The sequence below is a fragment of the Phascolarctos cinereus genome, unplaced genomic scaffold (assembly GCF_003287225.1).
Source record: "Phascolarctos cinereus isolate Bilbo 61053 unplaced genomic scaffold, phaCin_HiC Scaffold_7;HRSCAF=346, whole genome shotgun sequence".
NCBI lineage: Eukaryota > Metazoa > Chordata > Mammalia > Diprotodontia > Phascolarctidae > Phascolarctos > Phascolarctos cinereus.
The window spans coordinates 7,731,892-7,747,159 of NW_027556180.1; the positions used below are offsets into that span (position 1 = coordinate 7,731,892).

The 15,268-nt window shown below is 43.2% G+C and overlaps 1 protein-coding gene across 1 annotated transcript in view; it reads right to left on the reverse strand.

Annotated features, from left to right (window-relative positions):
* The window catches only part of TP63 (tumor protein p63), a 242,747-nt gene that overhangs the window by 30,265 nt on the left and 197,214 nt on the right, over nucleotides 1-15,268 (reverse strand). Inside the window, 4 exon segments of the mRNA XM_078147181.1 lie at nucleotides 3,595-3,731; nucleotides 4,680-4,789; nucleotides 5,642-5,757; nucleotides 7,411-7,597. Coding sequence (XP_078003307.1) covers nucleotides 3,595-3,731; nucleotides 4,680-4,789; nucleotides 5,642-5,757; nucleotides 7,411-7,597 — 550 coding nt within the window.

Genomic DNA, 15,268 nt, shown 5'->3' on the forward strand with positions numbered 1-15,268 from the left:
CAATTTGGCTCTGGGCTACCTGTCTAGACTTAGTTCACGTTCCTCCCCTGCACATACTCTTCCCCGAGTCAAAGCAGACGTTTGCCTCTCTCCCTTTAGACTGGGAGCTGAAATACTTGGGAAAAGGGAATGCTTTTGACCTTTGCTGTTGTTGTTGTTGTTATGATCAGTGCTTAGAATAGTATTTGGCACACAGTAGGCACTTAATAAATGCTTGTTGACAAGGCTTGATTTCCTTGAATTTAGCATTTCATCTATAATCTCATTGCTTTTATCCAGAATCTCAATGTCTTTATCCAGGTTCTCTTCCTGTGCATGGGATGCATGCTCTCTTTGCTGCTACCTCTTCAAATCCTGATTTTTTTCCCCCAGGTTCTGCTCAGGTTCCATGTCTTCTGCACAGTCTTTTTTGATCCCCTCTCCCCATCCTGCCTCCCATTGGGGTAGTATCCTCTCCCTCATCATTTCTTACGCCTGTACCTTTAGCACCACCACCACCCTACAGTATAACATAGGCCCATTGAGGGCAGAGAGAGTTTGTGTCTCCAGCTGAATTGAACACATTTGCTTTCATTTAGCAGGTGCTTAAGAAGAGGATCCTGATTCTGCAGTTTCATTTCAGCATAAATGTTCCTTTTTTGTCTTTTCAGCCAGTATACCTTTGATTAGTACACAGGTTTTAGAGAACAAAGAAAAAATTTATGTGGCTCAAGAGTTCCTGATATGTCGTGTTTTGTGGAATAGGAAAGGGGGTATTTAAAATGACCTTTCTTTTCTCACTGACAAAATTGCCCATGACCGAATACAGAAACATCAAACACTGAGATAGTTCAAGAGACTCACTAGGCTCCCCCTACAAGTTAAAGACACTTCGTGGAACTGCTGACCAAGTGTTCCTGCTGCTCTTCAGACCTGTATTGTCAAAGTCCTTCACAGCATTAGCATGGACGGTTGGTTGGGTCCACATCTGCTGGCCTCACAGAGCATGGATTTAATCTGGCTTCTAGGTGAGGTTGTTTTTTTGGTGTTTGTTTTGTCTTGTTTTTAGTTAGAACACTCTTCCATCTCCAATGTTCATACTGTTGAGGAAATCTCACCAGGAGAAGCCAGCGCCAGGTGTTGAGGCTCCAGATTCTCTATGCTATATCCCCCAAGGGTAGATGTTGATGGCTTCCTGATGCTATATTTGCTTCCTTTAGGTTGCGATACCATCTGTGACATTTTCTATTTGATGGAAATTTTGCCATCTTTGTATAATGATTGATCCCCAGATGCATTTCAAATCACATAATATTCACCACAATTTTTTTTTTGGATGGAGACAGCCGCTCTTCCCAACTTCACCTTAAACACCGCTGATATTCTCTTACATTGTATACGTGTCAGAGTCCCAGTACAGTGGTTCGACTGTCCCTCATGGGGAGAATAAAACATATAGAAATGCTGACAGGTCTGTTCTACATTGAGGCTTATTGTCATTTATCCATTTTTCTCTACCAATATTGGTTGAGATTGTTTCTGGCTTTCTGGCTGCCTTGTTATGGCAACCATTTTTCAACACTTAAAACTTCTCTAGGGAATGGCTACAGTAAGAATTGATGCCTTCACTTTTTGTCCATTTTCCATTTTTTGGGATGGATACCTAATTTAAATAGTTTGTTTTGGAGCTGGAGTCAGGGTTAGTATAGAAGGGGAAAAATAACATTGAATTTTGAATCAAAGAACCTGGGTTCACAGCCTGGCTTTGTCAGTAATTAAGTGACTTTGGGCAAGTCACTTTGATCTCTTTAGCTGTGAAATAAGAGGTTTGCACTGGGTTGTCTCTATGGTCCTTTGCTGCTTGAAATCTAGAATCTTTGCAAGTATGGTATTTTAAGCTTCACCCTTTCTTCTCCATTGATATTTAGTTTGAACTATCCTTTCATTATTCATCATATAACTGTACCAAAACAGCTGATTCCAGAATGACAGGCATGTCAGTAACCATTTCTGTCCTGGTATGATAGAATCAATGCCATTAGTGTTACGTTGTTGTTCTTTGAAGACTTACCATCCGTAATGCTGTCAGCCTCTCTCTTAAAGAAATGTCCAAGATGCATAGCCGTGAGGCATCTGAGTAATCCACAAGCCTTGGGGCACTTCCCTTTGTTGATCCTGAATTCTACCTTCACACATCGTTTTCCAGTCCTCCCAGAGCCCATTTCATTTTCTCAGTCAGACAATATTAAAGTATATGTTGATTTAACTTGGATGCTCATCAAGTTCCTCCTAGACTTTCCCTATGTCCTCTGCAGTGGATGCTGACACAGAAGCTGCAATTATCTTTCATGGTGGTCTCTCCGCTTACACCCGGCATGCGCACCGCAAAGCAAGACAAGGAGCATCCCATACAATAATGTTTGCTGGTGCCTTTCAGTACTGCAGGGAACCAACAGCTTCAGCTCCTTTTCTTTGTTTCTCTTCTCTAAGGTAAGGCTCAGAAACACCTTTCATTTGGCTACAATCCCCTGATGTCTTCTGGTTTCCCTTTTGTCCAAGATGTCAGTGTGGATCTGGCTACCAACCCTTGGTTGTTGGACAAAGGATTCACATCCAGCACACTGAGTTAAGTGAATGTTTATGGCCATCATAAAAATTGTGAGCTTTTAATTTTTTTTTAAACCATTATACCAATGGACCTGTAGAACTGAAAGCTTCATAGGCCTGAGGAGGATTGTGTGCTGGTACCCTGTCTAATTTCATGATGAGCATTGATGTGTGTTCCTACCCCCAGGGTTCTCTCCCCACCCCTTCACCACATAAGTATGTATTTATGTATGTATTATATCTATGTATATATTATATTATATGTATGTGTGTACATATACACATATACACACACATAAAAATAATTAGTGAGTGGTCCAAGTTGTAGTGATAAAACACCTCCATCTTTAGCTAGGCAGGGCTTTGAACTGAGACATACTATTTATTCCTAGGCTTATCCAAGTTGTAAGAGTCACATTTAATAGTAATGATAATGATAATGATAATAATAGCTCTTATTCATGTGGTATACTGGAGGTAACATCCTTCTGAGGGGCTCAGATCACAGAGAAGGCATTCAATTGCCCTGAGTTTCCTTGACCTCAAAATGAGAATAATTATACATACACACCTGCATTGCTGAGTTGTGGGCAAAGGGCAATGATTCTAAGACTCAAAGGACTATTGCATGGGAATTATTCTCCCCATCTTTCCTGATTTTACAGATTAGGAAAACAAAGGAGCAGCAGCAGAAGTTTATGGTGGAGTCAGAGAATCTGGAATTTCCTTCCAGCCTTAATATTGTGTGGTCTGGAGTAAGCCACCTTTCCAATTTTGGGCTCAGTTTCCTCATCTGTAAAGGGAAAGCGTTGTACTCCTCTGAGTTTGTAGATCAGATTAGGAATTCTGTTTTAAAAACAGACAATCCCAGGGCTGATTCTGCATGCCTGACTGTCTTCCCTGTGGCCCATGCCCAAGGTCAGTGGGCCGGCATGCCCAACTCTCTCCTTGGGTCCCCATTTAATGACAATCCTTGAATCTGGCCTGTAGCCCACTATAGCTACTTACGGCGCTTCGTACCATCACCATTCTTTGAGCTGTCTGAAACTTGCTGCTTTCGAATGCTGTCTTCGTCTGCCTTCCTGTCTCGACCTGGGCAAGCACAGATTCTGGCTTCAAAACATCGGCGGCCCAGAACTTGCCCACTGGGAACCAAAGAGAGGGAAGAGGGAAATTCAGAGATGTCAAACCGCACAGTATCAGGGCGTCAGAGGTCAGGCGGGAAGGAGCAAGGAAGGTTCCATGGGGCCATGGAACCCATTTCCCTTTTCTACAGATGGTTCAGAGACTAACCCATTTGGAGGTGGATTTGAATGTAGGTGCTCTAACTGCACCTAGCCAGCCCTTATTCCCCTGATCCACACTGCCTCCTAGAATGCTGCACACCTCCACACACCATTTCTCCAGCCCCTGCTCGGGACCAGAGAATAGTCCTGGTTCTGCCTCAGGCTCCATTTTTAGCAAGCCTGGGCTGAGTGTCCCATTTCTGTAGCCCCACTCTTGTATCAGAGAGGTCACCAAGGGGCCCCAGATGCCCTCGCTCTAACATTCTTGCCTATATTATGAATTAAAATGGCTAAAGCACTTGGAAAAACACCAAAGGGCTTAAAAGTTGCTGGTGATATTAATAAATCAGTCTGAGATTGTTGTCTAAAGAACAGCGGTGAGCCCAGTAACAGAGCAGCTGTATTTGCCTATATATTGTGAAGGAAATTTGAGTTAAGCCAGTGCATGTCTTTGGATAAGATCCCCTTAGGCGAGGCAGACTTACCCAAAGAAACTGTTAAATGCCTTGGGGGAGAATGAAAACAAACACTATCTAATAAGAAACAATTGTAGTTGAATGTCAAGAATTCTGGGATAAAGCAGTTCTTCCCTCTTCACCCCTCCCACTTCACCACACCCTCCTAGGTCTTCATTTTCTCAGGTCTCCTCATAAAATTGTTTGCGCCAGGATTTACAGTACAAAGTGAGCAATCAGAGAGACTTTGGTGTACCGGGAGCCAGTTAGAGAGAAATTCCCAAGTGGACCTTGCCTGCCGAGTGCCCCTACCCAGCATATAAGACGGCAACTCCACCTATACAGGACTTACTCTCTCGCTTCTAGGGTGACGATAATCAGAATGGGTCTGCGGTTCATCCCTCCGACACAGCTGCTGTTACACATGAAATTGTATAAGACCGTTGTGAATTCCGTGCCAACCTGGACCCAAGAAGAGAAAGGACATGGATGGGTGCAACCACCACTGCAATGACTCTTACCCAGGACTCTCACACTTTTCCATGTGTCATAAAATCCAAAGGACAATCTATTTTCTAGTTTCTCCAAGCTATAGTGTTTCTGTCACCTTTGTAGTCCAGAGGTAGAGGATTTCAATGCCAAGTGTGGTAGGATACAACACCAAAAGGATTGGCCCTGAACCTCCACTCCATCGTTGGCAAATGTGTCACCGTTTATTAAGGCACTGACTGTCTGATGGCTGACAATATGAACATTGGTATAATAGTCCTTGTATCTCAAAATTTGTAAGTAGCTTAGCATTAATAGGGCGCCAAGTTTCCTAGGCCGATGCTACTATGGGTGATCATACAATCTGTACTCCTCCCCCTCCACCGCCATAAGTAGTGGAATCTCTTTCTGTGCTACATGGACATGTTATCCTTTTAGAAATGCATGGAGGTAACTGATAAATATTATTTTTAAATTTTGTGACTATTAAATGGTTATTTTTATTTCATTATTGTTTTAGATAATTTCTTATTTAATAATATTTATATTTTACCATTTATGATTTTTAATTTTGTGACTATTATCCTGTGATGTTTGCTTGTGTATACATGTTGCCAGAGGGCAAATAGTAGTATTAACATCTGGATTTAGTATAAACTTGGGGATAGATGGAGAGGAGGAAGAAGAGAAACATAATCCAAAATATACATTTAAGAACAATAACAAAATCAAAATGCTGAACAGCTGATTCTAGCAATACCCACCCCACTTTACCCCCATATTTTATTTGCTCACAAGACCTAACCAATCCTGATCTGTTTTTACCTGTGGTGGTTCATAAGGTACCAGCACACTCTGTCTTCCTGTGATGGGGTCTTCTACATATTGGGCATGGCTGTTCCCCTCTACTCGGATCAAATGACTAGGAGGGGCAATTTGTCCTACAAAGAAATGATGTGATACCATTAGCTGCCCTCCCTAAGGAAAAGGGAATAAATAAAACAAAACAAAAACCCAATAATGGATCAGATACTGGCAGAAAATTGGAGATTCCAAGCACATGAAGAGGGGGAAAGGAAATTTCCTTGGAAGATGTTGTTTTCTTGTTATATTAATAATTGGCATGACTACCATCACTATAAGAGAAGAGATGGAATGATGAAAAGGGAATATAGCAAAATAACATTCATTTGTGACTGTAGAAAAAAAGACCAATGTAAGGATTAAAGACTCATGGATGTTAATGGAATGTCATTACTATATTTTTAGCAGAAGCTACTAAGGAAAACTCAAAAATCAACTCTGAAGGAAATGAGAGAGAAGTAAAGAGTCTAGTTTAAAATTAAAACACAGCCATTTGAGCCAAGACATTACTGTCTGTGTTCTGTCTGTCAAAAGGGTGCCAAACCATAACCAACAACACTGAGCATCTTGTGCTAGCATTTCCCTCTATGTTAATCCAAGTGTTAGAATTAGTATTGAATGCAAGCTGAGGGGCCTCTGGATGTTGCTGCTAGTGGATTCCCATAGAGAAACAGGGCAAGGCTGAGAGAGAAAATGGAGGTCAGTCCAGCTCTGGAAACAGCACACACACAAAACTGGGTGAAACTGATGTCCGGGCTGCAGGACCATGCTTAATCTGAAGACATCCAAGGAGGATTCATTGAGGGCATTAAAAATTTCAGCCAATACACAATACAAAGAATGAAAACAAAGAGGTTGAATGAGTAATGATGGGAAGAATTGAGGTAAATGATTTTAGGGTGTATACAACGTCCGCTCTCTCTTACAAGACAAATCTTGGCAAACTCTAGATAAGATGGGTTCAGAAGAAATAGTCTGAGCAATGGCGTCCTGTGGTCCCTTTGCCTATGCCTTCCCACAATTTCCACTGCCTCATACTGCTTCAGCCCTCTTTTCTTTATCTGACATTTCCTCACTCTTGTCCTTCCATCCCATCCGTTTGTCCTTTGCTGGTTTACTGAGTGTTTCTCTTTTCTCCTGACCACAGACCCACTTTCTCACCTGTCCCTTCTCCCACTTTCATTCTCTTCTAAGCTTTGCTATTCTCATCTCTCCTCTGATGGTCTTTCATTTGCTTTGCCTTGAACCTTGTTTTCTTTGAATTCTGCTCTTTAGCAATATTCTCTATACCTTCTAGAACTTATTCTATGCTAAAGATTCTTACCCACCATTTCTTCTCCTCTTCTCCACTTCTCTTTTCTCCTCTTGCCTTCTATTTCTCCCACCTCCATTTTGTTTTTTGAAACTCCCTTCCAAAAAGTGCTTTATGGCCTACAGCCCAAATTGCTACCTTCCTCATACTTGGCCTAATCTGACAACAGTAACAGGAGATAGGTCCAGACATTAGGTGTATCCATGAATGGTGAGTTCAAAGGTTCAAAATGGAGGAAATCTTCAACTGAAATTTTAGAAAACAAAAAAAAAATTACTTGATTATCCCTTAGCCTATTAGGCACAATTTTTATCAGGTATAACACCTACATGGAGTTTGGGGGACAGATTAAAGGTATGGGCATGCTGTAAAAGAAGCAACTGAAAGCAGGTAGATTATCACAACTTAATCACCTTACCTTCATTGAATTCCCGACTCAGTTCATGATTGGGGCAGCGTTTGACCACCTCTGTGACATGCTCAGCCTTCTTATAGACGGGCATGGCCCGTATCACCGCACCCTGTGGTGGAGGGGTCATCACCTTGATCTGAATGGGGCAGGTCTTTGCTATCTGGCAGTAGAGTTTCTTCAGCTCTGTAGAATACTGTTGAGAGAGAGAGTGAGAGAGAGAGAGAGAGAGAGAGAGAGAGAGAGAGAGAGAGAGAGAGAGAGAGAGAGAGAGAGAGAGAGAGAGAGAGAGAGAGAACTGAATAGGTGATCTCCTATTTTATGGGCCTAGAGATTTGGAGCTAGAAAGGAAAGGCAGAGGTTACTCATAAGAGGCAGCTCAAATATTTTCAAGTCTGGCCCCCAAAGGAGGGATTGGTCTTTCTCTTCTTGGCCCAAGAGGGCAGACAGAAGTCACCAAGATCAACGTGAGGAAAACCAAACCTCCCTGACAATAAGAGCTGTCCCAAAGTTGGTGGGCCTGCCTTGGCATGTGGTGGATTACTCTCCCTCACTGGGGATCTTCAAGCAGGAGCTGGGTAGTCACTCATGGAGATGTTGGAGAGGTCATTCTTATTCAGTAGGAGTTAGACTAGAGGCCTAGAGGGTCCATAGACACTTCAAGATCTGTGATTCTGGGACTTCAAAAAGTAGGAAGCACAGCTCTCCACTGGCCAAGTGTCATAATCACACAGTTTTCTTTTGTTTTGTTTTGTGTTTTTCCCCCCTAGGATCCTACTTCCATATTTCTATCAGAATAGACAATTATAGGAGAAAGAGCACTGATTTTAGAGTATGAAGACCTCAGGTACCAAGGGCCTGGTCTTCTGATTACTATCTGGGTGTTGCTGAATAGATCACTTAAACTCTTTAAACTGTAACATGGGGATACAAATTCTTATACCACCTACTATCCAGAGCTGCTGGGCATACTTTGTAAATGTTAACTAATATCATTTATCATCATTGCTGTCATTATCGTGAATTAAAAGGCGTCTATCTCCCCCAGGCCCAGCCCAAATCAGTGTGTTCCAACCAGTGGCTAACACAGAGGTACAACCATCTAGTCATCAGTACCACCCTTCTTGAGCCTTGCACCTGGTAACAGTTATCCAAACACAGAGTAAACAGGCACACACAGGTTGTGATGCTAAATTGGCAGACACATCCTGTTTGAGCGAAGAGACGTAAGCAAGCTAGAAACAGGGATAAAGGAAAAAGGATTCCTTCCCTATGCTTTGTGATTTCACTTGGACAAAGAGAGAAAGGGGCTGCTCTATCTGAAAACCCATTTCTCCATCATTGAAATAGAATCTTCCTTTGAATTCTTTGCTCTTCCTTCCTTCCTTTTTAAAACCAGTGAAAACTTCAGTTTCAAAATCACTCCAAGCTGGGGGTACAGTTACACAATCAGTGTTACACGCCTGCAGGCTAGAGATTATGCAGAGCAAAAAAAAGGTTTTACATGGCCCCAGGAAATAGGAAGCAGGCCAAAAATGAGCCCAAAAATCCCAGTTGTGAAACTCCTCAGTCAATTGAGATAGAGATTTACCAAGTTGGAAGGCTTCCTGCTGATAGTAACAAATTGCACAAATAAAGACACATTTGAAAAGGGGAGGTGGAACTTTGAATCAAGAGAACAAAAAGATGCAACAATGTTTGTTTTCTTGAGCACTCCTTCTAGAAAATCAACCCCTGTTTGAATTTGGGTTGCAAGATTGAGAGTAGCAAAATCTATAACAACCACATAATGTTCAGAACAAAGCCTCTGAAGTGAGTCTAAGGACAAATAAATTGCTCTCAGATCAGGACAGATAAGATACACGAAACACATACACAGAATATTTTCAGACAGTTAGGAAAACACAGCAGGGGGATGTTATGAGAGGTCAATTATGATCCATGGAGTATAATGCAGAGAGGGCAGGAATCAACCTTTTGAGGCCGAGAACCTTTTGAATAAGAAAGTCACTCCACGGGACTGTTCTGAACTCTAGCAACTGAAGTAGGCTTAAAATGAAAAAGGAAAGAACCATATCTGGTCATATCAGGAAGAAGCTCAGCTATGTCCCGACTCTTCTGTCCCTAGGAATGCAATGTCTAAGATGTTCACTTATTTTGTTACTGACGCTGTTGTTCAGTCCTGTCCAGTGCTTTGTGACCCCATTTGGGGTTTTCTTGCAGATACCAGAGTTTTTTTGCATTTCATTCTCTAGCCTCATTTTACAGAGGAGGAAACTGAGGCAAGGAAGGTTAAGTGACTCCTCTAGGGACACACAGCTAGTAAGTGTCTGAGGTCAAATTTGAACTCAGGAAGATGAGTATACCTGACATCAACTCCAAAACTTTATCTACCATGCTGCCTAGCTGCCTGTGTTTACCTATGATTGATGTGTGTGTGTGTGTGTGTGTGTGTGTGTGTGTGTGTGTGTTTTCTAAATACCTAGTTTCATTGAAGAACCAAGAGTTGTCTTAGCCACTTTTGGTAGCATGTAAAATTAAAAGGGGGGGATATGTGATCATTTTCACTTCCAAAAGAGAAATCATATCACTAGATAAGATAAAATTTAAAATGCTCCAAGGATTGTCAGCCTCATGCAGCACTCAGAAACATGAGTTAGATGTTCATCTATTGCCTTTCTAGGTAACTTCTCCCTTCCCAAAAGGCATTTGAGGCCTGCCCAGACTCTGATCTTCTCAAGAAAGGAGAAAGGCATGCCACTGGCAACCACAGTGGTGGGGTTAGCATATCTTTCTTTGTCTGTCACTTTTAGAAATTTCCAACTCTAATGTTGCCCCCTGAAGTCTTGTTCTTGTTCTGACTCTGGTAGTGCTGGGGAGCATCCCTTCGATCATCCATGCCATGGATGAGCCTTCCACCCTCTTAGAGGACATAGTCACCTAAACTTTTGACTCTGGTACCTTCAGTTTCCCAATGCCTTTATCTTTTCTAAATCACTCCAAATTATGAACCTTTAAGTCTTCATCTAACTCTACTCCTCATTCACTACCATTTGGTTCCGTCATCCACAAAATCACAGAGTTTGAGATTTGAAACTTGGTGGTCATTCAGTCCAACCCAAACAGCAAGAGGCATACAGCCTCTGCTTGAAGACCTTCAGTAAGAGGGAGCCCACCACTCCAGAGCAGCCTATTCCTCTTTATGTTTGTGTGTTTGTTTTTCTGACATTGATAACTAAAATGGGATGTGCCCTAGTAAGCACCTCCCCTGAACAATCAGAATGGAAGAGCTAAAGTAGAATTCTTCCTCTCTGAGCCAGCTTCTAAGTGTCCTCCATCCGGGTGCCCTATCTGAATCACTGGCTGCTTTTTGGTTTTTCCTCTTTCTATGTCACATCGCCAAAGAGATTGTGTTTTGCTCATCGGGATACTAGAGATTTATTTTCACTTCCTGTCCTGGCTTGGTTTCTACTCACTCACTTCTACTTCCTAGGGTCACTCTGAATCATGATGGCAGCTCCCCAAAGTGCTGGTGCCCTCTCCTCTGCTGGTCCTATCCTCAAACATCTCAGAGGTGCAGGAGAGAGAGAGAAAGGGACTTGGAGCCAAAAAAACCAAGGTCAGTTATAACCCTGGCCCTGTTACTGGCCTCTGTCTACCTCAGTCTTCTCATCTATAAAATGAGGAGGTTGGACTTCATGGTCTTCAAGATTCTTTCCAGTTCTCAGTCTTTGAACCTCTCACCTAAACTAATGAGTGTGTCCTCCACTGGTATATGTCCCAACAGACAACTCACTGATAAAAACGTCACACACTAGGGCTATAACTGAACTTGAGGAATACTACTACTCTAGCACCATACTGTCCTGCCCTGAAGACATAGTCTCTCTGCCCAGGGGCCTCTTTTCTTAGGCCCCATTCTCTCAGTTCATGGAAGAGTGCATCTCATGTGATGGAATCAGAAGTCTAGCCTCTCATGTCCAGCTAGGTGCTGGGTTGTAGGCATTGCTGTACTGTCCTTCACCAGTATGGTTGGGCAGGAACTAGAAGAAATTAGACTGGCCTTCATCTTTGTTCTTTATGAGCCCAGACTGGTTGCTAGAGGCCTCATGTTGTCTTTGAAGTGCCTTCAAGCTGTATTCCTTTTGGGATTTCATAAGCCCTTTTCTTGGGTCATGAGGAAATCTTCTGGATATGTAGTTTCCACAACCATCGGTTAACTTTTGTCAAATTACAGCCCTACATCTGGTCCTACTCTCGGGCTCCAGCTTTCTGAAAGAGCTCAGAAATGCAACTGGCAGGCACGTGATGACTGAGGCCAAGGGATGTGTTTTTTGTTTCGGATCTGTTTTGAATGCGCTAGCAATTTGAATCATTACAAGCCACAGATCTGAATGTATGTAGACTAATTTAAAAGGCAGTCTCTGGGGATTAGCTTCCCCTCAGCTTGGCCTCTCCTCCCCTAATCCACACTCCTTACTCCAATGCCCATCTCCTTTTCCTCGTCAAGGAACATAAACCAGCACCTTTTGTGGTATCTACATTCATTCCTTTCCCTCTAATCACTCTTGCGGTTCCTGCTCATTCATCCCTTCGAAAGTTAGTCAATATGTTGATAGGGCTCTTGTTTCTGATATCAGTAATTTCTTCTTTTTTCAACTCTTTTTCATAAGCTGACACATTTCTTTCTGACCTTATTTATGTCTCTGACTTTTTGATTTCTCTCATCATCCTCAGTTGTTAATCAGCCTTGACGACTTTTTCACAAAGTGCCTTCCACATTTAAATTGTGGACCCAGCACAGCAATATGTCTGGCATTGGCACTGGATAGTGAGCCCAGAACATTCTAGAACTTCTCTGATGACTGAAGACCCGCCCTCACTGACCAAAGGATCATAGATGTTGAGCTGCAGGAATCTCAGAGGCCAACCAATTAGGCCAAGCCCTTCATTGTACAGATGAGGAAGAGGAGGAAGTACAGGTGTCTAACCAATGACCAGCTCAAGCTTCTATTTACAGGAAATGCTGTTCCCTTCAGAAGCACCACATGGGGCAAGGCTACCTCCCCTCCAAGCTCTGTCCTGACTGCTAATGCTTAAAGAGAGTTCTCCATCTCAGAAGTACAGAGTCTCAAAGTTAGGAGGCACCTCACATGCCATCCTGTGCAGCTCCGGCCTGAGCAAGAATCTTTGAGAAATCTTCCAAGAAAGGCTGGATAAGGACACATCAGATGGCTTCAGAGGTCTCTTCTAACTCTGAGATTCTGGGGTTCATTGAGCACCTTCTAAATGCAAAACGTTGCTAGGCCCTGGGTATACAAAGCTGAAAAATGATTCTGTGGTCTCTGCCCTTAAAGAGCTTACAGTCTAATAGGGGAATGAGGCATGGCCCAACACTGTGTGATGCAAGGTAGAACAGGCCTAGGGATAATGGAGAAGACCAGGTCTGATGCTCATGGGAAATGCAAGGCAAGGAAAGATTTGTAAATGGACCATCCTGTTACACCCTTGGGAAAAAAAAAAAACTTGAAGGAAGGAAGCCACGGGTCTGACTGATCATCTAAGATCCAGCCAAGCTGCAGTGGGGGAGGGAGTTCCATTTTCTTCTGGTTTCTATGTGAGCACCCGGCTTGGAGGAGCCAGGAGTTGTCTAGAAAAGAAAGGCAAGCTGGAATTTGCATCTTCTTGGGACAATGACTGGTCGCCAGGGCAAGCTTTCTATCTATCTCTGATAAGTAACTTCATGCCTTCCGGCTTTGTTTCCACATAGGTACAAACATCCCACTTGCCTCTTCTCTGAAAGGGCATCCTTTCTTCTTGTGTTTCTCTTGGGAAGTGCCCGGCTGTGAGAAGGTGAGAAGACTGTTTCCTTGTTCTTCAGCTGATTAGTAGTGCCTGACTCTCCATGGCCCCGTTTGGGGTTTTCTTGGCAAAGATACTGGAGTGGTTGGCCATTTTCTTCTATAGTGGTTAACTCAGGTTAATAGAGATTAAGGGACTTGGTCAGGTCACATGGTTGGTGAGTGTCTCAGACTGAATTTGAACTCAGGTCTTAAACCGATTTTAGGTACAACTCCAGGCTCTATTCACTGAGAAGATCCTTGCTGAGCCTGATTTCTGGTCCTTGGGATACACTCCTGGGAGATAAAGGGATCTCTTGCAGGCAGAGGTTCTGGACTTATTTCCTGCCTGTGTGAGCTCCCCCATATTGTCAGTCACCTCCCTGGGGTGCCTTTCCCTCCCTCAAAAAGTGTGATAAAGTGAGAGGGCTAGCCCAGAGGATCTCAAAGGCCATTACTGAGCTGGCCATTCCCACTCACGGTCTGGGACAGAAGTGGGCTGCAGAGGCTGTCCTGGACCTGGGTACTGGCACCTGGCAAGACCAAACTCCCTCCTTTACCATTCAGCTGCCTGTGAGGGACAGCTGAGCCAGACCAGAGCCCTCCAAGGCTGAGGGAGGAGTGCTCTGTGCTTTAAATCTTAGACCTGCAACTTTACCGTCAGAGCAAAGAGCCATGTAGAAGCCAGCGCAATTTGGAATTTTAATGAATTTGTTTGCATATTTCTATCAATTAGCATATATTATTTGCTTTGTGGTTCTGGAAGCGTTCACAGTAAGTACACTATTCAAGGTGTGTCCAGACCTGTAATTTCATCAATATTAGCACTCCCACTGTGGCAGTTCCCTCCAGTGATGCGGGCAGCCACGTGGGTGCCTCTTACAGTTTTCAGAGTTGTACAACCCACTGAGAGGCTAAGGGATGTGCCCAGGGTCATCTAGCTAGTAAGAAAGAAAGGCAGGTTTTGCTGGCTCCCTCCTCACTGTGCCATGCTGCTGACACCTACTTTTTAGGTCCAGAGGGTTCTGAGGAATAGGGCATTAGGATCATCAGAGTAAGGGAGGAGATTAGATGCCTGAGAAGCCTCTAACAAGAGGCCAGGCTTTTTCTCCAGTGATTATTACAGTAACTTCCAGAGATCAAGCTGGTAAATATAGATGGATGGGATGGGAATGATGGGAAACCATGAAGACATCCTGGGTTCACAGAGCAAAGTTCAGTGACTAGCCCTCCCCTGTCTGACAGTTAATTAACATTAGAGCTGGAAGGGGCTTTAGAAACCACCTAGTTCAGCTGTCACAACATATACAGATGGGAAAACTGAGGCCAACAGATATGAAAAGACTTGACCTCAGTCACTCAAGGAATAAACAGCAGAAAAAGGATTGTGTTGAACCCAGCCTGTTCATCTTTCTCTAAACCACCATCTCTCTGAGCACCATGGAATAGTCTTGTCATTGTACTTGAAGACAAATGGCCCTCACCCTGGGTGAGGTATGTGCAGTGGCTGTCTGATTCTGTATTAAAGAGATATAAAGACAAGAAAAAACACTGATGGGCTTCCCATGCACCAAGTGTAGATGGCCAAGTCAACATGAAATGTGGGCTCCAACTTAGGAAAGTGGGTATATTGACCAACCCAAGAGCTAGCACATCATTGGCAGGCAGAAGCAAAGGCAATTCAAAAGCCTAGACTGACACTTGATACTCAAAGGCAGAAGTGATGGAGGAATCATCTCTGCTGGAAGCTGTGGCCCAAAGGCCCCATGACCAAGTCACAATGACTGTGCTGAGATGCAGCTTTTTGGGGTTTCAGTCAGAAGTATATTTAAAGAGTGAGGATTTTCTCTGGACTTTTATTGCCATTTTTTTTTTATCCTGAGGTACTTGCCAAAATGCAAGATTTCCAGAATTGACAAGCGCCAGAATCCAGGGAGCCAGGTTTGGGGTTGGGCTCCCATCAAGTTTCCTCTTTGGCAAATCTGATATCTGCTCTTTCCAAAGAGAGAAAGAGGGTCACTGAAATA